General features: G+C 46.0%; 1 protein-coding gene across 2 annotated transcripts in view; it reads left to right on the forward strand.

The window, feature by feature from the left end:
• Nucleotides 1-21,425, forward strand: part of NRXN2 (neurexin 2) — a 363,942-nt gene that overhangs the window by 10,746 nt on the left and 331,771 nt on the right. For both annotated transcript variants that reach the window (XM_081968494.1, XM_081968495.1), the window contains exon 2: nucleotides 11,601-11,618. In XM_081968494.1, the coding sequence (XP_081824620.1) occupies nucleotides 11,601-11,618 (18 nt within the window). The remainder of the gene's footprint in view (nucleotides 1-11,600; nucleotides 11,619-21,425) is intronic.

Genomic DNA, 21,425 nt, shown 5'->3' on the forward strand with positions numbered 1-21,425 from the left:
CAGATATATAGCAATAGCAATAGCACTTATATCCTGCTTCACAGCCCTCTCTAAGCGGTTGACAGAGTCAGCCTCTTGCCCCCACAATCTGGGTCCTGATTTTACCCACCTCCGAAGGACAGAAGGCTGAGTCAACCTTGAGCTGGTGAGATTCAAACTGCTGAACTGCTGGCAGCTGGCAGTCAGTAGAAGTAGCCTGCAGTACTGCATTCTAACCACTGCGCCTCCACAGCTCTAATGTAATGTATTGTAATGACCATTGTTGTTGTAAGGGCTAAGCATTTTTCATGTGTGTTAAATCTTATTTTTTATAGTGTGCTGCATCCAGTTTTGGTCACCACATTATAAAAAAGAGGTTGAGACTCTAGAAAGAGTGCAGAGAAGATCACTGGATGGGGGACAACAGACTCAAACTCAACCCCTCCAAGACCGAGTGGCTGTGGGTACCGGCACCTCGGTTCAGCCAGCTGACTCCATCGCTGGCAATAGGGGGCGAACAACTGTCCCCCGTGGAGCGGGCGCGCAATTTGGGCGTCCTCCTCGATGCCCGGCTGTCAATGGAGGACCATGTGGCAGCCGTGGCAAGGGGGGCGTTCCACCAGGTCCGCCTGGTGCGCCAATTGTGCCCCCTACTGGACCGGAGTGCCCTGCGCACGGTCACTCATGCGCTGGTGACGTCTCGCCTGGACTACTGCAATGCCCTCTACATGGGGCTTCCCTTGGGACGCATCCGGAGACTGCAGCTAGTTCAGAACGCAGCCGCGCGGGCTATTATGGGAAGTACACGTTACTCCCACGTAACACCTCTCCTGCGCGAGCTGCACTGGCTACCTGTGGCCTTTCGGGTGCGTTTCAAGGTATTGATCACCATCTTTAAAGCGCTCCATGGCATAGGACCTAGATATCTGCAGGATCGCATCCTACCACACACGTCCCTGCGACCTATCCGCTCACACAGGGAGGGGCTCCTCCTGGTGCCGTCTGCTAGGCAATGCCAGCGGGCGACACCTAGGAGTAGATCCTTCTCTGTGATGGGCCCAACCCTCTGGAAGGACCTCCCCCCAGACATTCGAACTACCACCGACCTCCGTTCCTTCCGGCAAAAGTTAAAGACTCACCTGTTTCAATCAGCTGGCCTGGCACTTTCTTAGTTTTACCTCCCGGGGATTTACTTTATTTTAATTGGGTTTGGGGTTTTAATTGTGATGTTTTTAGGATTAGAATATATTTATTTCTTAGTACAGCCTATCTCCCCCTCCAAATGTATCTTAAATGTATTTTATTATTATGACTGATTTTATTTGTATTGACTGTACACCGCCCCGAGTCCCTTTCTGGGAGAGGGGCGGTCTAAAAATCTAAGAAATAAATAAATAAATAAATAACCAGGATGATTAGGGGACTGGAGGCCCAAAACATACGATGAACGGTTGCAGGAACTGGGCCTGGCTAGTCTAGGGAAGAGAAGGACCAGGGGAGGCATGATAGCAGTCTTCCAATATTTGAGGGACTGCCCCAGAGAGGAAGAGGGGGTCAAGCTATTCTCCAAAGCACCCGAAGGCCAAAGGAAGAAGGAATGGAAACTGATCAAGGAGAGATTCAACCTAGAAATAAGGAGGAATTCACAGAAGGGAGCCGATTTTGTCCCTGGTTTCCACTACGACTTGACTTGCTATCTTGTTTTTCTCTCCCTGTGCAAGAACTAATTCCCACTTGCTCAGCCGATATCTGAAACTGAACACCTGGTAGTAAAAGACTGCCTCCCCCGCCCCAAACCTGTATAAAATTAATAAGGGGATGGGGGAAGAAAAAAGGATAAAAAAAAGGATTCTGGCTATAGGCAAAGCCTGTTTCTTTTGTTGCTGAGTGGCTCCTACTCGTCGGCTGGAAGGGACGTGGTTACCAGACACGTTTTAACTCTGGGGTTCGCATATTCATAATGTGTGCAGCGGAGTAGCTAATTCATGATCATCGGCTTGAAACAACTGCAAGTAGCAGTGTGTTTGTGCGCGAGGGAGATCTTCTGCTCCGGTGCATCCTCTAAATGTGATAACGGCTTCATGTGTCCCCAGAAACGGTGCCATTTCAAGGAGACCTTATGTTTAAATAAGACTTTTTTTTTTTTTGCAATGGTTTTTAATAAAAGAAAGTCTGCCTTGGAACTCCGTTCTGTATAATGAGACTTAATAAGGAAGGTGGGTGGAAATTATAAGGCCTGTGTGTTTGGTGCTGGACTGTAAATAAACTTTGATTAACAGATTAACAGAGTCGGAAGGGACCTTGTAGGACATCTAGTCCAACCCCCGTGTCCAAGCAGGAGACCTTATATCATTTCTGACAGAGGGCAGTCCAGTCTCTTTTTGAAAGCCTCCAGGGATGAAGGTCCTACAACTTCCGAAGGCAACTTCTGTTCCATGGGTGGATTGTTTTCCCTGTCAGAAAATTCCTCCTTATTCCTAAATTGAATCTCTCCTTGATCAGTTTCCATCCATTCTTCCTTCTCTGGCCTTCAAAGGTGCTTTGGAGAATAGCTTGACCTCTCTCTTACTCTCTGGGGCAGCCCCTCAAATATTGGAAGATGCTCTCCTGTCTCCCCTGGTCCTTCTCTTCAGTAGACTAGCCATGCCCAATTCCTGCAACCGTTCATCGGATGTTTTAGCTTTTCATTAACAGAATAACAGAGTTGGAAGGGACCTTGTAGGTCATCTAGTCCCACTCCCCACCCAAGCAGGAGACCCTACACCATTTCTGACAGAGGGCAGCCCAGGACAAGAGCCTTGTCTGCCATGAAGGAGGCCCTTTGGAACATCCTCGCCTGCCCCCCAAATGTGATCTGCCCCCAACCCACTGACCATCTGCTGATTGGCCTAGGATACCCAGTAGGGGAATATTATGCTGGTGGTGATTGATGGACCGAGGGTCAATCCCAATCTCCTTCCCAGTGCATCCTACTCCTTCCCCTCCCCTCTTTTAATCACAAATTGCATTCTTATTGTTCATGCGGATGTGTGTTTGTGTGTGTATCTTGTGTGATCTGTGACCTGTGATCAAAACCAGTGAATATGAAACCTTCACACAACCATACCCCCATTCCTCTCTCTGTGCGCGTGTGAATGTGAAGCTACTACTGTGTTTCCCCGAAAATAAGACAGGGTCTTGTTTTCTTTTGAACCCCCGAAATAAGCACTTGGCCTTATTTTCGGGAAGGTCATTTTTGAGGTGCAGGAGGCAGCGAGCATGGTCACCCCATGCATGGCTGCTGCTGTCTTGCAATATGTTCAGGGAGGGCTCATTGTTGGGGGAGAGCTTATTTTAACACATGTGCTCAAAAGCTGGATTGGGCTTATTATCCAGGGAGGTCTTATTTTGGGGGGAAACAGGGTAGATGGGAGCATTTCCCCCCAGAACGCCCTCTCGGAGGCTCTGGTTCAATAGGAATTTGATTTTCCTACGATGGAGGTTTTTTTTTAAAAATAAATAAAAGTCTGGACAAATTGTGATGTACCAACCCAGATTCAGTCTCGCTGCCTCTCATTCTAACCTTCCCCCAGGGTTGCAGTGGGGACAGGCACCACAAAGAGCAGGGAGGGGGGGGATTTTCGGGGCAGGAAAGAGAACGATGAAATCCCTCAATTAAAATGCAGGAGAATAAAAATCCCTATCAAACTGCTCTGCCTGGCGTTGAGCCTCTGAGTTGTGGACCTCCGTCGCTCTCTGCATCTCTCTCTCCCGCTTCCTTTTCCACCCCATCTTCCCTTTCTGCCTTGCTGTGTCTTCTTCCCCTGTTCTGCTCGTCTAATTTTGCATCCCTTTCTCTCTCTCTCTCTCTCTCTCTCTCTCTCTCTCTCTCTCTCTCTCTCTCTCTCTCTCTCTCTCTCTCCCCTCCGCCCTCTGCACATGTCATGCTCAGGGCTCCAGTGCCACCCATTGCCTCCTCCCATTAGCCATGCTCTCCGTGATGGGCGCATCCCCCCCCCGCCTCTCCTTGCTGAGCTGTTCCTCTTGTCGCAGGGACTCCAGGCCTAGTCGGTCTGGGTGCTTCCTGCAAGGTCAGACCAAGGTTGGCCCAGCTGCCAGAGAGAGAGAGAGAGAGAGAGAATGCGCCCAGTGTGGCATCCGCCTGTAAAAGCCCTCTCGTTTTTCTTTCAGAGCGGCTTCACTCTGGGCATGGCGCCAAAGCTTTGCAACCAGTCGGTGATGGGGGAACCTTTTTGGAGGGGCAATGGGGGGTGGAAAGGCCCCCGGAGGCCGCGGGAAGATTGCAAAGCCTACACAATCCTTCCTTTCCACCCCCACCACCCCCGGCATACCCACACTGTGGACTCTGCACCGTTGGCATCTCCAGCGTTCGCTGAACAATTCGGGCTGCCGGAATTGGCGGGTTTTCGCGCCGTTCGTTCAAGCAACATGTGTCCCGCGCAGTTCCTGAATTCACCTGCTTTCTGGGACTTGTACGACTTTGCACCGAATCCTGAGGTGTAAAAAAAACAGGGCGGGCGTACAGAGGATGTCACGCCAGCAAAGAACGAAGAAGAGATAAAAGCGCACGTGGTGGGCGTTGAAGCCGGATATCGCTCCGGCATTGAACGGGCTGCCCGTGTCATGGGAACCGGGCTTCTCTTTCTAGGGTGCTGTGCCAAATTAGGAAAAAGAGAGACCCTCTCATCTACTCCAGGGGTGGCCAACCTTTCGGACCACGGGGCCCACTAAATTCATAATTTTAAATCCCGCGGGCCACTAATATGAATTTTCCAAAGATAAATGGTATTTTGCGCAATATAAAAATGCAAATATAGGGACGCGGTGCTCAGTGGCAAAAATGCTGAGCTTGTCGATTGTTGAGAAAGGTCGGCAGTTCGGTTGTTCGAATCCCCAGCGTCGCATAGCGGAGTGAGCTCCTGTTCCTTGTCCCAGCTTCCGCCAACTTAGCCGTTCGAAAGCAGGTAAAAGATGCAAGTAGACAAATAGGAACCACCTTTGGTGGGAAGGGAACAGCGCCTTCCGTGGGCCTTCGGTGTTGAGTCATGCTGGCCACATGACCACGGAGACGTCTTCGGACAGCGCTGGCTCTTCGGCTTTGAAACAGAGATGAGCAACGCCCCCTAGAGTCGGGAACGACTAGCACATATGTGTGAGGGGAACCTTTATCTTTACCTTAAAAATACAAATAATTTTTCTGTGGACCACCAAAATTTTCTCACGGACCACCACTGGTTGGTGACCGCTGTTTTAGTCCATTAGCCCCTCCTCTTGAGGCAGAAAGGACCAGGATTGAATCCGAGATGGACTTCATGCAAAGCAAGGACTCTGTTCTTGCTGCAAAGCCCCCTCCTCTACACCCCCGGACCCGGAGTGAAATCTGCCTTCTGATGAAGGCTGACTCAGAATTTGCATCCAGCCCCCCCTCCTCATAACCTGCCCCGAATGCAGCTGTTGTCCCCAAGGCAGGAACGGAGAAAGCGGTGGAATGGTCCCTCTCCCCTTTCATCGCTTGCTTTGTTCCTAGATTTCTCCCCTCACACCCCCTCCCCTCCCCTCCCCTCGCTGCTCCTATCCATGCTCCTGATATAACCAGCAACCTGCCTTTTGCAAAGCAGGGAGGGTTTTTCCCGCAGATGGCAAAAAACGCTGAATTTCTGCCCAGTTCCCTGCTAATTACAGTTGTATTGCTTCTTGTGTTGCGTTGATCATTTGCTACTAATTGCATTAATTAGCTTGGCGTTGTTTTGTCACCAGTGCAGGCTGTGCGTGTGTGCGTGCGCGCGCTCTCCCTTTCTTTTGTCAATCTTGGCTTCAGATAAATTCCCCCCCCCCACCTGCCAACAGATGTCATCTATGTTACTGGAAGTTTGGGGGGGGGGGCCTGCAACCACAACTCTTTCCCAAAGAACCGTGACTCAGTTAACCTGCCTGAGTCTCTGGTAGGAGGTGGGCGTGGCGAGAGGATTGCATTGTTCCAAGGGGGACGCGGTGGCTCAGTGGCTAAGAAGCTGAGCTTGTCGATCAGAAAGGTTGGCAGTTCGGCGGTTCGAATCCCTAGCGCCGCATAACGGAGTGAGCTCCCGTGACTTGTCCCAGCTTCTGCCAACCTAGCAGTTCAAAAGCAGGTAAAAAATGCGAGTAGAAAAATAGGAACCACCTTGGGTGGGAAGGGAACAGCGTTCCGTGCGCCTTTGGCGTTGAGTCATGCCGGCCACATGACCACGGAGACGTCTTCGGACAGCGCTGGCTTTTCGGCTTTGAAACGGAGATGAGCAGTGCCCCCTAGAGTCAGGAATGACTAGCACAGATGTGCGAGGGGAACCTTTACCTTTAAGGGGGACCTCGCCCCTTCCTTTGGCCGCAAACTTTTTCTGGGTTCCTAGGATTTTACCTTCCATTCCAGGATAAATCCATTTTTCTTTCTGTTTTTTTTTAATAGTTATTTTTATACAGGCTGCTCAATAAATAATATGTTTCAGGGCAGCTAACTGAACATAAAATAAAAAGACAATGATAAAATAACAATAACAAATAACAAACTAACAAAATCTGAGACGAGATTTCTTGCGGGTTAATGTTGGAAAAAATGTAAACCTGGGTTCAATTCCAAGTGGGGAGAAAGACACTGGAAACAACAGAGAGAGAGGGAGAGGGAGAGGGAGAGAGAGAGAGAGAGAGAGAGATCTACTTTATATCCACTGTTGGGCTTCTGAATTTGAGCTTGCATTATGATTGGTTGTTGGATTCCCCTGGGGTCATTGCAGGGGCAACTCTGTAGGCTGTCCTGAGTCCCAGGCTTGGTTGACTCTTGCTGGGTGATGATGTAATGAAAGGGCTTTGGGATTCCTATGATGGCTCTGCCCGAAGGAGGTAGATCTTTGTTATGTAGAATAGACTGGCCCAGGCCTTAATGGCCCATTGACAAAGGGGATTTTCTTGCTCCCTTTTAGGGGCAAATATTCTGCCCTTTTAATATTTCCTAAAATATTCCATTTTTCTAGGAGAGGGCTGGGTGTTAACTTCCTACAAAGTAATAAAGACGGTGATAAAAACATAATTATAGTCCATTCGTGATGGGGGAACCACCGTCCCCCCCTCCCCCAAAATCACAACAGCACCTCTATACCCAGATGAATCCCCCCCACCCCTTAAAATTTCAGAGAAAGGTGCGTTGGTAGTTATACAGTCACAGGTGCCGTCTGCTCGATGGCTAAGGGCCCAATTAGCCGGCCAACAACATGGGGAATCATGTAAAATCGATTAAATGATCAATAATCATCCCGGCTTCTCCAGGGAGGCCCGACCTGAATTTCAGCGAGAAATAAAACAGAGCGGCCGGTGACAATAATTCAATCTTTGAATGAAAGATGAGTGGGAGTGGGTCGGCCCCACGAGGACCCTAACCCTTTCTGAGGGGTGATTTGTGTATATGCCGATGGTCATAATAAATGTGGCCGAGGTCTCAATCGTTGTGGTTCTTGCAGGCCTTAGGAGGCGGCTTATATAAGGACGTCAAAGTTGAGCACGGATGTCAGTTGCTTGATTTCCGCTCTGCTTTTCTCCCTTGGCAAGTACCGAAGGCGGCAGATAACGGGGGGGGGGGGGGGGAGAAAAAGAGAAACGGCAGAGCATAAAACTTAAAAGCATGAGGGAAAAGGGATACTAAAATTGGTATTAAAAGAACTTGGGGATTAAAAGCCTGACAAGTGGCAAGAGTCGCTAAAGATAAAATCATTCTTTCTTAAGGGATGATATATCTTCCCTGGGACACTGTTGAAATAACGTAGGTTTGGGGGCTGTTTTTAAATAATTAAAAAATGGGGATGTTAAGGCACCCTGTCTCTCCATCCCTCCTTTCCCAATTTTTTTTTCCTTTCTTTCTTTCTTTCTTTCTTTCTTTCTTTCTTTCTTTCTTTCTTTCTCTCTCTCTCTCTCCCTCCTTTCCTCCCTCATTCTTTTCCTTTCTCTCATTCCTCCCTCCCTCATTCTTTTTCCTGCTTTTTTCCCTCCCTCCTTCCCTCCATAATTCTATGTCCTTTCTGTCCTCCCTCCTTCTCCCTCTCCAATTCTCTTCCTTCCTGCCTCCTTCCCTAAGTCTTTTTTCTTCTTTCCCTCTTCCATCCCTCTCCAATTTTTCCTTCCTCCCTCCCTCCCTCCCTCCCTCCCTCTTTTTCCTTCTTTCCTTCCTTCCTCTCTCCATTTCTCTCCCTCTCACCAATTCTTTTCCTTCCTTTCCAATTTTTCCTTCTTTCCTTTCCTGCTTCTCTCCCATTCCTTTCCTCCTCACTTCCCTCCCATTCTTTTCCTTCCTTCTTTCCTCCCTCCCTCCCTCTTTTTCCTTTCCTTCCTTCCTCTCCTTCCAATTCTCTCCTTCTCTCCAATTCTTTTCCTTCCTTTCCAAGTTTTTCTTTCTTTCCTTCCCCCTGCTTCTCTCCCATTCCTCTCCTCTCCATCTCCCTCCCATTCTTTTCCTTCCTTCCCTCCACAGATTGTTGAACTGTGCTACATAATGGCATTACAGAAATGTGCATAAATCATGCACAAGTTGGATTGCAGAAACTGGAGCTTTGGTGGTGGTGGTGGAAATCAGACCAATCAGATTTTTTAATTTATTATCAGTTTAGTGTTTTATTTCTATAAGTATTGTGCCTGATATTTGCATAACTGCTTAGAAATGGATTCATGGGAAATGGTATAAACAATGCCAAATGAATAAATGAAGAAGGATGGTGTTGGGCCAATGCCTGAAGATAGTTTTAGTATAAAATCGAAAATCTTGGAGGCCATCTATTCCAGCCCTCACCTTAATGCAACTAATTCATAATCTTCACCTGAAATACGAGTAAATTAATCTGATGGATCCAGTGGTGAGATTCACTTACCTTCCCTACCAGTTCACAAATGTTGAGCACGCTCACATGTGCCTTGTCTGCGGATGGGCGCCACCTTCGGCGCATGCAAGGTGCTTGTGCATTATGTTGGGACAGGTGGGCAGAGCCTGCCGCAGCCGCCACTACCGGTTAACCCAAACCGGAGAGAACCGGCTGAATCCTATCTCTGGATGCATTGTTTAGTCAATGAGAGAGAGAGAGAGAGAGAGAGAGAATGAAAGACAGTCTGCACATGCTCAGGAACCCTTTGACTCCAAAGGGTTGGGAAACCAGTTTCTCTCTCTCTCTTTTTTTTCCTTTTATGGGCAAGCCAAGGGTTATAACAAGTTGAAATGAAATTAAACTGCCCGGAATTCTCTTGAGCACAGACACATTAGGATGGGAAAAGCTGCAGCGCTTTCGATGCTGCCCGATTCATCCTTACCCAAGGGACAGTGCTGGAGGGGTAGCAAAATGCTATTAATAACAACCTTTAAAACCAGAGCAAACCAGCTCATTTCCTAATCGGGCCTAGCCTGGGAAGGGGTTCGAAAGGCCTCCTGTTTAAATGGGTGGAGAGGAAACCAGAATGATACCTGGACCGCTACTCACTGCTTTATAAAGCCTTGGTAAGGCCACACCTGGGATAATTGCATCCAGTTTTGGTCCCCGAATTACAAAAAAGATGTTGAGACTTTGGAGAAAGTTCAGAGAAGAGCAAATAATGAAAGGCCTGGAGTCTAAAACATATGAAGAACGGTTGCAGGATTTGGGTCTCGCTAGTCCTAAAGAAAAGAAGAATTAGGGGTGACACGATAGCAGTCTTCCCGTATTTGAGGAGGGGCTGCCACAAAGAGGAGGGGTCAAGTTATTCTCCAAAGCACCAGAGGGCAGGAGAAGAAACAACGGATAGAAACTAATCAAGGAGAGAAGCAACCTGGAATTAAGAAGAAAGTTCCTAGCAGGGAGGACAATTAACCAGTGGAACAGCTTGCCTCCAGAAGTTGTGGCTGTCAGGGTGGAAATTCAGCCCTGTATTTAATGAGGGATGAATCGTGGCTTCTTGAAGTACACTTGATAATTAAGCAAAATAAACCCGAGATATATTCTAAGAAACACAGTTTATTGTAAAGAAAATGAAAAACAAAACTTACTAGCTAATGATGACATTTTGGCAGAGTTCCTGCCTACCACCTTGGCAGGCGAACAAAAAGACAAAGAAGAGAAATAAGAATGATGAAGGAATGTGGGATAGAATGCGGACATGCGTAGTGAACTTAGTGATAAGAGTCAGATCAGTCTACCGCATGTCTTAGAGTTTAAGCACAGCTGGCAAACAAACAAAAACGCAGTGACAGTGGCTGCTCCATCACTGGAGGTCATTTAAGAAGAGACTGAAACAGCTATTTGTCCTAAATGGTATAGCATCTCCTGCTGGAGATGGACCAGAGATGGAGATGAGCTGGACTAGAAGATCTCCAAAATACCTTCCAGCTCTATTCTGATTTTGAGTCCTCAAACATTGGTTTAGTGACCATCTGAAGTCGCAACAGCGCTGAACAAAGGGACTTACAACTGACCCTCCTCACATGACCATGATAGCATCTCCATGTTTATGTTCAGAACTGGAAGCCATCTTTTATATTGGGCCTTCAGGCCTGTCACAATTTTCTACTGTGGGAAAATGGGAGGGGGGGGATTATATGAAGCATGGGAAAGATATAGAGTCAAAATAACATTCCTTTCTCAGAGAGTCAAGGACGTCTTGCCCTGCACCTGGAGTGGTTTGACTGGGAGGCATCTCCAGTTGGGATGGGCCCCGATTGGATCATGGGATGGACATGTGGGTGCTGGGCAGGGACTTGGACTTTCATTTGGGTGGGGAAAAGTTTGAAACTTCCAGATTGGGGTTTCCCCAGATGTGCCAAGATGACATCTCTAATAAAATGGGACTTTGAGGAACTTCAAGCCTCGGAGTCTTCTTTCGTTGGCAGTTTACATGATCAAAATTCGGGTGTGTTTGACACAACTGGCATGTATTTGGCATGATGGCTGCCGTGTGCCGGGGTCATGCGATCAACTTTTGCGACCTTCTGACCAGCAAAGTCAATGGAGGAGCCAGACTCACTTAACTGCAGTAGTCAACAATTGAGCCTAAACTTCTTGTTAAATCAGGGGTGTCCAAACTTGGGAACTTTAAGACTTGTGGACTTCAACTCCCATGCTGGCTGGGGAATTCTGGGAGTTGAAGTCCACAAGTCTTAAAGTTCCCAAGTTTGGACACCCCTGCGTTAAATAAACCGCTGGCGTTCTTAAACTCATAACCTGGTTGTTAAGTGAATCTGGCTTCCCCTGTTGACTTTGCTTTTCAGAAGGTCGCAAAAGGGGATCACGTGACCCCGGGACACTGCAACCATCATGCCAAATACATGCCAAATCACTGCTGCCTACCTCCCTCTCTGCCCCCGACGCAGAGCCCTCGTCTGAGCTTTCCTCAACCCCCAGAACTGCCCCATATTCCTCCCCGACCTCCTCAATGTCCGATTTTGCTGCCAGCTCCACCGGCCACAATAGTATGGTTCAGTTTCAGGCTTTAGCCCAAGGAAAATTGCCTTCTTTCTTGATCTTCCACTCATCCCATCTTGTTTTGCTGGATTATCAGTTGTTCTAACCTTAACTTTTCTTTCTCTCCCCCCCCCCCTCTCTCGTTCTTCTTCACCTGTTTCCTTCGTTTGTGGGTCCCCGCAGAAGAGCTCACGATGGAAGGTGAGTAGATTTTCCCTGAAGTTTCTTTGGGGGTGTGTTATTTTGCTTGTGGGGAGGGGGAGGCAGGAGGGTTTGCGATGGTGCCAAAGACTTGTGGGGAGTTGCAGAGGCTTCTCCCTCTCCCCTTGAAAATAGGGCTTGTGCGTGTATATGTGTCTGTTGTTTCACATCTTCTCCCGCTTTGAATTCGCTGGCTACGCGGTGGTCTCTGGGTACGGGGAAGGGGTGGGTGGGTTCGTCTTTGAATTATTTCCCCCCTTGTTATTTGCATGTGATGAAAGTCCCTTTGCAGCTGAGCAGCTGAGTTTTACTTCGCAGGAGAGCTTTGGGGAAGGTGAGGATTTGCGTTTCATCCTTCACTGGGGACCTTTGATTCCGTCTAGCGCTTCCCATAATGTTCCCCCCACCCTCCAGGTACAGGACAGGTAGTCCTCGACCTTACGACCACAATGGGCCCCCACAATTTCTGCGGCTAAGCGAGACAGACGTGAGTTTTACCATTTTGCGACCTTTCTTGCCGCAGTTGTCCAATGAGTCACTGCAGTTGTTAATTTAGTAAAACGTTTGTTAGGGATGCGGTGGCCCAGTGGCTAAGGACGCTGAAATTGTCGATCAGAAAGATCGGCCGTTCAGCAGTTTCACTTAACAACTATTGTGGAGACAATAACTTGGTCCTTAACCCCAACAAGACCAAGGAGCTTATAGTGGACTACGGGAGGAATAGATCAGACATACAGCCCTTGCTTATCAATAGAGACCGAGAGGAGCAAGTGGCCAGTTTTAAGTTTCTGGTTGTCATCATAAAAGGGGAGCTGACCTGGGGCCTCACATTGCAGCACTGGCCAAAAGGGCCCAACAGAGATGATACTGCCTGAGACTTCTCAGGAAACAACAGCTGAATGGAAAACTGCTGGTGACCTTCTACCGCTGCACCAAAGAGAGTAATTTAACTTACTGCCCCTGTGTTTGGTCTGCCAATTGCACAGGGGCAGATAGGACAGCGCTCCAGAGGGTCAACGTCATTACCCAGAGGGTCCTGGGTTGCCCTCTCCCCTCTTTGGAAGAGCTGTATAGCTCCCGCTGCCTTAAGAATGTTCAAAACATCCTTAAAGCTCCATCTCATCCTGGGCATCCTTTTTTTTTTAACTATTACCATCTGGCAGCCGGTACAGGAGAATAAAAACAAGGGCTAAAAAACAACTTCTATCCCAGGGCAGTAACTATATGGAATTCTACCGTATAATGTCATTTTAATGCAATATCGGAGTTTTCAATTCAACTGTATAGAGTTTGAAGGATGCCTTTTTGTGGTGTTATTTTTATAGTTTTAATGTACACTGAAGAGGGCGTTTAATTTCCTTGTGCGGTGTGCGGTGACAATAAAGTAAGCGAAACTACTTGATCAACTTAACAACTGCAGGGATTTGCTTAACAACCATGGCAAAAGAGGTTGTAAAATGAGGCACGACTCACTTAACAGGAAATTCTGGTCCCCATTGTAGTTGTAACGTGAGGACTAAGGAGCATGGCAACTCAAGTGGTTGGAATGGTGGCCAGGAGACTAGCAAGCTCATGCTTGAGATCCGAAAGCTGCCATGGGGAGAAGTTGAGCTCCCGTTCTTCACTCCAGCTCCTGTTGGGGACATGGAAGGAGCACCCAAGTGAGCATCCACAGGGCAAAAATGACGTCACCGGCTAATTCTTTCAACCCGGAAGTGCTTCAGGGTTTCTGACACAAGTGCAAAAAACTTGAGGATTACTTGCACATGCAATTAGTTTCTTTAAATGTATATATTTATGATGTTTTTTTCAATAGGATTAAATACAAAACAGAAAAATAAAAGAGAAAAAAAACATGCATCTAGCAGTAACAACAATAACAACAACAACAACAACAACAACAACAAAACAAATTCTTTTGTTTTATGTATAGATTAGATGTTGGGTCAGTTTGATTATTAGATAGAGATCTCCTCATCTGAAATATTTGTTTATGCTATGTAGTTTTCTTGTTAAATAAGGATGGGAAAGTTTATAATATTTACAGACCCCTTATGCAAGGGGAAAAGGAACGCGGTGGCTCAGTGGCTAAGACCCTGAGCTTGTCGATCACAAAAGTCAGCAGTTCGGCGCTTCGAATCCCTAGCGCCGCGTAACGGAGTGAGCTCCCGTTACTTCTCCCAGCTTCTGCCAACCTAGCAGTTCGAAAGCAAGTAGAAAAATAAGGACCACCTTTGGTGGGAAGGGAACGGCGTTCCGTGCACCTTCGGTGTTGAGTCATGCCGGCCACATGACCACAGAGACGTCTTCGGACAGCGCTGGCTCTTCGGCTTTGAAACGGAGATGAACACCGCCCCCTAGAGTCGGGAACAACCAGGGAACCTTTACCTTTTACCTTATGTATGGGGAGGAGAATGTATCAGGTTTTTTATTTATTTATTTTTATTTTTAGCATTCAGCCAGGGTGGATTTATATGTTTAATGTTGGATGTTTGGGTCATTTTTTTTTCTTTTTATACATCTGCCATAGTTTTAACAGAATATGGAAACTTCAGAATTAACAAGTATAGTCATATGATGCAAAAGAAGGGTAGCCTAGCAATATTCTGCTATTCAATAGAATAGCTCCAAAAAAAAAAGAAGAAGAAGGAGAGAGAGAGAGGAGAAAAAAAATAGAAGAGATATTTTGTTTGAAAGTCATATTTCTTGCCCCTTGGTGGGATTTCCTTGTTTAGTTCAACGGCCTGCCAAATCCTGCGCCCCGAAGGGAAGCCCTGGAGAAGTTCTGCATGGGTGCGGATAGAGCAGCGCTAAATTTCACTGAAGTTTAATTAAACAAGGGATTTAATTCAGCAGAGTGATATAATGACTCACTGTATATCTCGAGGAAGCTCCCCTGGGGTCACAGCGAACTCATTGACAACTTTGGCAATGGCGACGGGCCAAGAGAAACTCCAAGATGCAGTGGGGATCTCCCTGATCCGAGTCTAGAGCACGTCCTTCTTCATTGCTGAAAAGTCCCCAAATTTGCGAGAGAGACATAAAAGGCCCTGGTGGGAGCAATTACAAACTGCAGCTGACGAGGCATCCTTTGAATACAAATCCTTACCTTAGATCGCAGATGATAATTCTCCACCTGGTTAGCAGGATCGTCCTTGGCGTGGGCTGATTCACCACCTAGGCTGAAAATATATATATATATATATTTGTGTTGTATTTGTGCTGATAAATAAATAAAGGGAGACTAGTATACCAGGAGTTGCAACACAAATATATATATATATAGCATTTGTGCTGATAAATAAATAAAGGGAGACTAGTATAGATCTATTTCAAGCTATTTAGCTCTCATCAGCTAGCCATACCCTTACTGGGATTTGAACCCAGGCTGTATTACATATTGGGCAGTGTATTAGCCACTAAGCCACAGGCTCTCCTCCTTATCACATATATATTTATATATTTACATATTTATCAGCACAAATGCAACACACACATACACACACACCAATACATTTTTAAAAAAATACAGGGGACATTGTCCTGCTGAATGCAAAAGCATCTGGCTCCTTATTACCTTTATTTCCAAGAGTATTCCCGGGCTGTGTGTGGCCAGGGAAAGCCCACACTCTGCCCACCTACCGTGTTCCCCCGAAAATAAGACAGGGTCTTATTTTCTTTTGACCCCCAAAATTAGCGCTTGGCCTTATTTTCGGGGAGGTCTTCTTATTTTTTGAGGTTCAAGGGGCGGCGAGCGTGGTCACCTCCTGGCTGCTGGATGTGTTGCAATATTTTCGGGAAGGGCTTATTTTCAGGGGAGGGCTTATTTTAGCGCATGCGTTATGTTCAGGGGAGGTCTTATTTTGGGGGAAACAGGGTATTCAGAAAAAAGAAGAAAAAACCAAGCTAAAGTGCTTGATAAAGTGGGCAGGCTAGATGGCACCTGTGTTTTACAATTTGTCGTGTGTGTGTGTGTGTGTGTGTGTGTGTGTGTGATGCTAGCCATTGTCAGGGTTCCAAATAGCGTCTAAAAATAAATCAGAGTCCAAGGCAAAGTACTGCTCCAGTTTATAAAGTTCCAATTTATTAAGATGACCTTGGCTTTCTAGAAAGAATTTTGTTATGGATACATCGCATCTCACTCCTACAATCCCCACTCCCATTTTCCCACGGTAGAAAATGCATAGTAGAATAATGGAAAGTGTGGCAGGCTAAAGATCCCAAAGAAAAGGTGGCTACAGGCCTGACAGACATTTTGTGAGAGCGCCCACGCTCAAAATCCCATCTCTCCATGGTGGAAATTAGATTCCTTTGGGCTTTGGATTCCTGGAATTGCAGGTAAGAAGGAGAAAGATCACTACGAAGGATGGACAGAAGCCTAGAGAATGGGTAGGAATAGATCATAAGGGCTTAGAGAAGGATAGGAATGGAGGAATAGTGTTTCTCGACCGTGGCAATTTGAAGATGGGTGGACTTCAACTCCCAGAATCCCCCAGCCAGCAGGCTTTGAGAGGGGTGAGCTTCCATTCCCAGAATTCCCCAACTAGCAGGCTTTGAGATATGTGGACCACTGGGGTTTGAGAGGGGTGGGGAATTTTGGGAGTTCAAGTCCACCCATGCTCAGATTACCAAGGCTGAGAAACCTTGGCTTAGAGGAAGGGACATGCGACATCTTTTTCCAGGCCATCTGCCAGAATTTAAACTCCAGAAAGCAATGTGGAACAAGGCAAAGTGTTGGATCCAGGAGAGAAACTCAATTTGATTTCATTGACGTTGAATGCACATTCAATTATTAAAATGCCGTTGATATGATTACGGCCCGTGTCTTTCATTTTCCTTCCCTTCAGTTCCATTAAAAATTGCAATTTGGTGGCACCTTAGAGGTTGTTGTCACACACCATGCTTAACCGAGTCTGGAAAAGATTTGTGCAACACGCTAAGCTTGTGCAGAGGGGCTTAGTATGTTCAGCAACTTGCTTGGTGGGCAAATACTGTACTTCCACGTTCTTTTACCAACCCAGGAAAATAGATGAATTCCACACAGAATAGAATAGAAATAGAATAGAAATAGAAATAGAATAGGAATAGAACAGAACAGAATAGGAATAGAACAGAACATAATAGAATAGAATAGAAATAGAAATAGAAATCGAAATCGAATCGAATAGAAATAGAAATAGAATAGAAATGGAATAGAATAGAAAAGAATAGAATAGAATCGAAATAGAATAGAATAGGAATAGAAATAAAAATAGAATAGAAATAGAATAGAATAGAAATAGAATAGAATAGAATAGAATAGGAATAAGATAGAAATAGAATAGAAATAGAAATAGAATAGAATAGAATAGGAATAAAATAGAATAGAAATAGAATAGAATAGAATAGGAATAAAATAGAAATAGAATAGAAATAGAATAGGAATAGAATAGAATAGAATAGGAATAAAATAGAAATAGAATAGAAATAGAATAGGAATAGGAATAGAATAGAATAGAATAGAATAGAAATAGAAATAGAATAGAATAGAATAGAAATAGAATCGAATAGAATAGAAATAGAATAGAAATAGAATAGAATCAAAAAGAATAGAATAGGAATAGAATAGAAATAGAATAGAATAGAATAGAAATAGAATAGAATAGAAATAGAAATAGATATAGAATAGGAATAGAATAGAAATAGAAATAATAGAAATAGAATAGAATAGAATTCTTTATTGACCAAGTGTGGTTGGACACACAAGGAATTTGTCTTTGGTGCAGATGCTCTCAGTGTACATAAAGAAAAATAAAATACATTCATCAGGAATGAAAAAGACACAACACTTAGTGATAGCCATAGGTTACTAATAAGCAATCAAATCATACTAGGAAACAAGTCAAACAATATAAATGTTAAAGATACAAGCAACATGGCTATAGTCATAAGTAGGAAGAGAGAGGTACTAGGAAGGAAGAGAAGAAGAATACTAATACAGACTTAGTAGATAATTTGACAGTGTTGTGGGGATTAGTTGTTTAGCAGAGTGATGGCGTTTGGGAAAAAGCTGTCCTTGTGTCTACTTGTTCTGGTGTGCAGTGCTCTATAGCGTCGTTTTGAGGGTAGGAGTTGAAACAATTGATGTCCAGGATGCGAGGGGTCTGCAGATATTTCCCCAGCCCTCTTTTTGACTCCTGCAGTGTGCAGGTCCTCAATGGGAGGCAGGTTGGTAGCCGTTGTTTTTTCTGCCCTTCTGATTCTCCTCTGAAGTCTCCGTCTGTCTTGTTGGGTTGCAGAGCCAAACCAGACAGTTATGGAGGTGCAAATGACAGACTCAATCATTCCTCTGTAGAACTGAATCAGCAGCTCCTTGGGCAGGTTGAGCTTCCTGAGTTGGTTCAGAAAGAACATTCTTTCTTGTGCTTTTTTTGATGATCTTTTTGATGTTTTAGGTTTCCATTTTAGGTCTTGGGATACGATAGAGCCTAAAAATCGAAGGTCTCTACTGTTGATGCTGTGTGGTCTAGCTTACATGTGAACATAGGCACTGAAGGACTGTGAACCTAGAGAAATGAAATCTGATATACCAGTTGCGACTTTGAGTTCAGGATGGAACTGGAAATATTGATTTCGGTAAATTTTGGTTTATGGAACAAAACATGAACTCCGTCAGGCGAATGCTTTAAGTCCACCCTAGTGCTGAATTTTTGCAAGAATCAGAATGGGTTAAAAAATAAGAAGCCCTTAACTCTTAAAAAAAATGTAAGCGTCCGCCTAAAAACTTTTCATGAAGTAAACGTTCTAATGTCATAGAATACAGAGTCCTCAATCTACGATCACAATTCAGCTCAAAATTTATGTCGCTAAGCGGAACATTTGTTAAATGAGTTTTGCCCCATTTTACGACCTTTCTTGCCAGAATTGTGAAGTGAATCACAGCAGTGGTTTAAGTTAGTAACCCACTTGTTAAGGTCAGGGTTAGGGGGGGGAAATTCATTAGCCTCAATGTACAGGTAGTCCTCAACTTACGGCCATAATTGAGCCCAAACTTTCTGTTCCTAAGCAAGACAGTTGCTAAATGAGTTTTGCCCTGTGTTATGGCCTTTTCGTGCCACAGTTGTTAAGTGAATCACTGCAGTTGTTCAATTATTAACATGGTTGTTAAATTGACTTAGCTTGTCAGAAGGTCACAAAAGGGGATCACGTAACCCTGGGACAGTTCAACCGTCATAAAGATGATTTCTTTTGCCACGATGACTTGACCACAGGGATCCCGCAATGGTTGTAAGTGTGAAAAAATGGCATTCAGTCATTCTCCCCCCAATAATGTTGTAACTTTGAATGGTAACTACGTGAACTGTGCTAAGTTGAGGAATAGCTGCTGTGTCCCATAAATGTTGATTAAAAAGAGGTAGCTAACAGTTGGCTCAGCTTTAATAAAAACTCAGGAACTGTAGACGAAAGCATCCAATAGCGGAGGTTTATTTTATTTATTTGAGTCAGCCTTCTCACCCTGTGGTCGGAAGGATTTGGGAGCACATATATATTTGTATTTATTAGTTTGTCAAACATGTACAAGATAGCAGGTATAAATATAGACATGGATATGAACAAAGGAAGTAAACACAGATAAATGGGGAGAGTAGAATGGGGACGGTAGGCACCTTGGTGCGCTTATGCACACCCCCTTTACGCACCTCTTAGGAATGGGGTGAGGTCCACGGCGGACAGTTTGAGGTTGAAGCTGTGGGGGGCGTTGAGGATGTAAAAACAGAGTCGGGTAGAGCATTCCAGGCGTTGACCACTCTGTGGCTGAAGTCGTATTTTCTGCAATCGAGTTTGGAGCAGTTTACCTGGAGTTTGCATCTATTGTTTGCCCGTGTGTTATTGTGGTTGAAGCTGAAGAAATCGTTGACAGGTAGGACGTTGTAGCAGACAATTTTGTGTACTATGCTTAGGTCATATCATAGGCGGCGCAGTTCTAAGTTATCTAAGCCCAAAATTTCGAGCCTGGTGGCGTAAGGGATTCTGTTGTGAACAGAGGAGTGGAGGACTCTTCTCGTGAAATACCTCTGGACTCGCTCGATCGTATTAATGTCTGATATACAGTGCGGATTCCAGGCAGACGAGCTGTATTGGAGGATTGGCCTGGCAAAGGTTTTGTATGCCCTAGTTAGCAGTGCAATGTTACCGGATTATGCTAGCCTCTGTGTTCTTGAGGTTGATAAAGGTACAACAATAAATGCCCCACGGCATTAAAACGGCCCCTAGGATAGGAAGTGGGTGTGGGGAAGGTGATGCCCGACTGGCAGCGGCTCTCCTCGCCCGGAAATGCAGCAGCCCCGCTCTTCATCTCTTTAATTTATTCCCGTGTTTGTCCTTTTATGCATCTGCCAGCATTGATTTGCAGGGATAAATACGTTTGTTAATATATTTACCGTGACGCCAGAGAAGCCACACCGCAGGGAGGAGAAATGTCTGGAAAGCCATTAATTCTTTTCACGTTGGCTGAATAATGACCAGCTATCCCCATTAAATGCTGACATCTACAGATAATGGGTGGGAAGGAGGGGGAATGGAAACGGGAAAAGGCTGGCTTGGTGCTTCCCTAGACCGGTGATAGCTAACCTTTTGGTCAACATGTGCTGAAAGCATGTACGTGCGTGCGCGACAGCATGCCCGCGTGCCCGCACCAATAATGCAATGCACGGGGTCACCCCTGCACCACCCTCCCATGCATGCGGCCCGCTCCCCCTTGCCCGGTTTTTGCTTCCAAATTGGTGCAGCAGGCTTCCAGGCCCAAAAAGGGGCATGAAGGGACCTCACGCGGTGCCTCTGCGCCCCATTTTGGGCTTCCAGGTTGGGGCAGGAGGCCTTCCAGAGCCAAAACAGGGCAGAGGTACTGCGCGAGACCCCAAAATGCAATGCAAGCACCCCCTGCACACATGCCACACCATGCGTTCCTGCGTTCCCACATGCGCCCCCCGCCGCCTGCATGCACAACAGAGATCTAAAGGCCAGCTGGCTGGTGGGAGGCGTGCGCGCATGTGCGATAGAGCTGGGCTGGGGCGGCAGCTGGCGTGCCCGCAGAGAGGGTTATGTGTGCCACCTGTGGCACTTATGCCATTGGTTCGCCATCACGGGTCTAAGAAATACTATTCCTATTGCTAACTGTGCTTTCTAATGCCAGCAGTACGATCCCGACCAACTCAAGGTTGACTCAGTCGTCTGTTCTTCAGAGGTCAGTAAGACGAGGATTGTTGGGGGCAAAAGGCTGACTCTGTAAACCACTTAGAGAGGGCTGGAAAGCACCATGAAGCGGTATATAAGTCTAAGCGCTATTGCTATTAGGAGATAATTAAAGTTGTGCATATTCTCACCTTATAGTCCCGGGATGGAGAACCTATGGCACGTGTGCCACAGGTGGCATGTGGAGCCATTTGTCAGGGCATTCGAGGCATTGCCTGTCAGCTGGCCAGCACGCATGCGCCTTTTTTAAAGCCATTTTTCGCCCTCCCCAGGCTCCAGAGGCTTTATAGTACGAAAAGAGCCTCCCCCACCCACCCTGGAGGCCCTCCCTGAAGCCTCCGGAGTGCAAAAAACCAGCCCTATGGGCAAGCTGGAAGTTCGGGAACGGACTTCTGGTTTGCTCGTAAGGTCGCTTTAAGCTTCCGGAAGCTTCAGGGACCTTCAGGATTTTGCAGAAAATGACAGACTTCGACTTCTCAGGATACAGGAAGAGTTTATTTGGCAGCCAGGTTCGGAAAGCTAGCCCATGGCTAGCATTGCAAGTTCTGAACACGCATTCTCATACATTCTCAAAGG

The sequence above is a fragment of the Natrix helvetica genome, assembly GCF_964273705.1.
Source record: "Natrix helvetica genome assembly, chromosome: 16".
Classification (NCBI taxonomy): Eukaryota; Metazoa; Chordata; class Lepidosauria; order Squamata; family Natricidae; genus Natrix; species Natrix helvetica.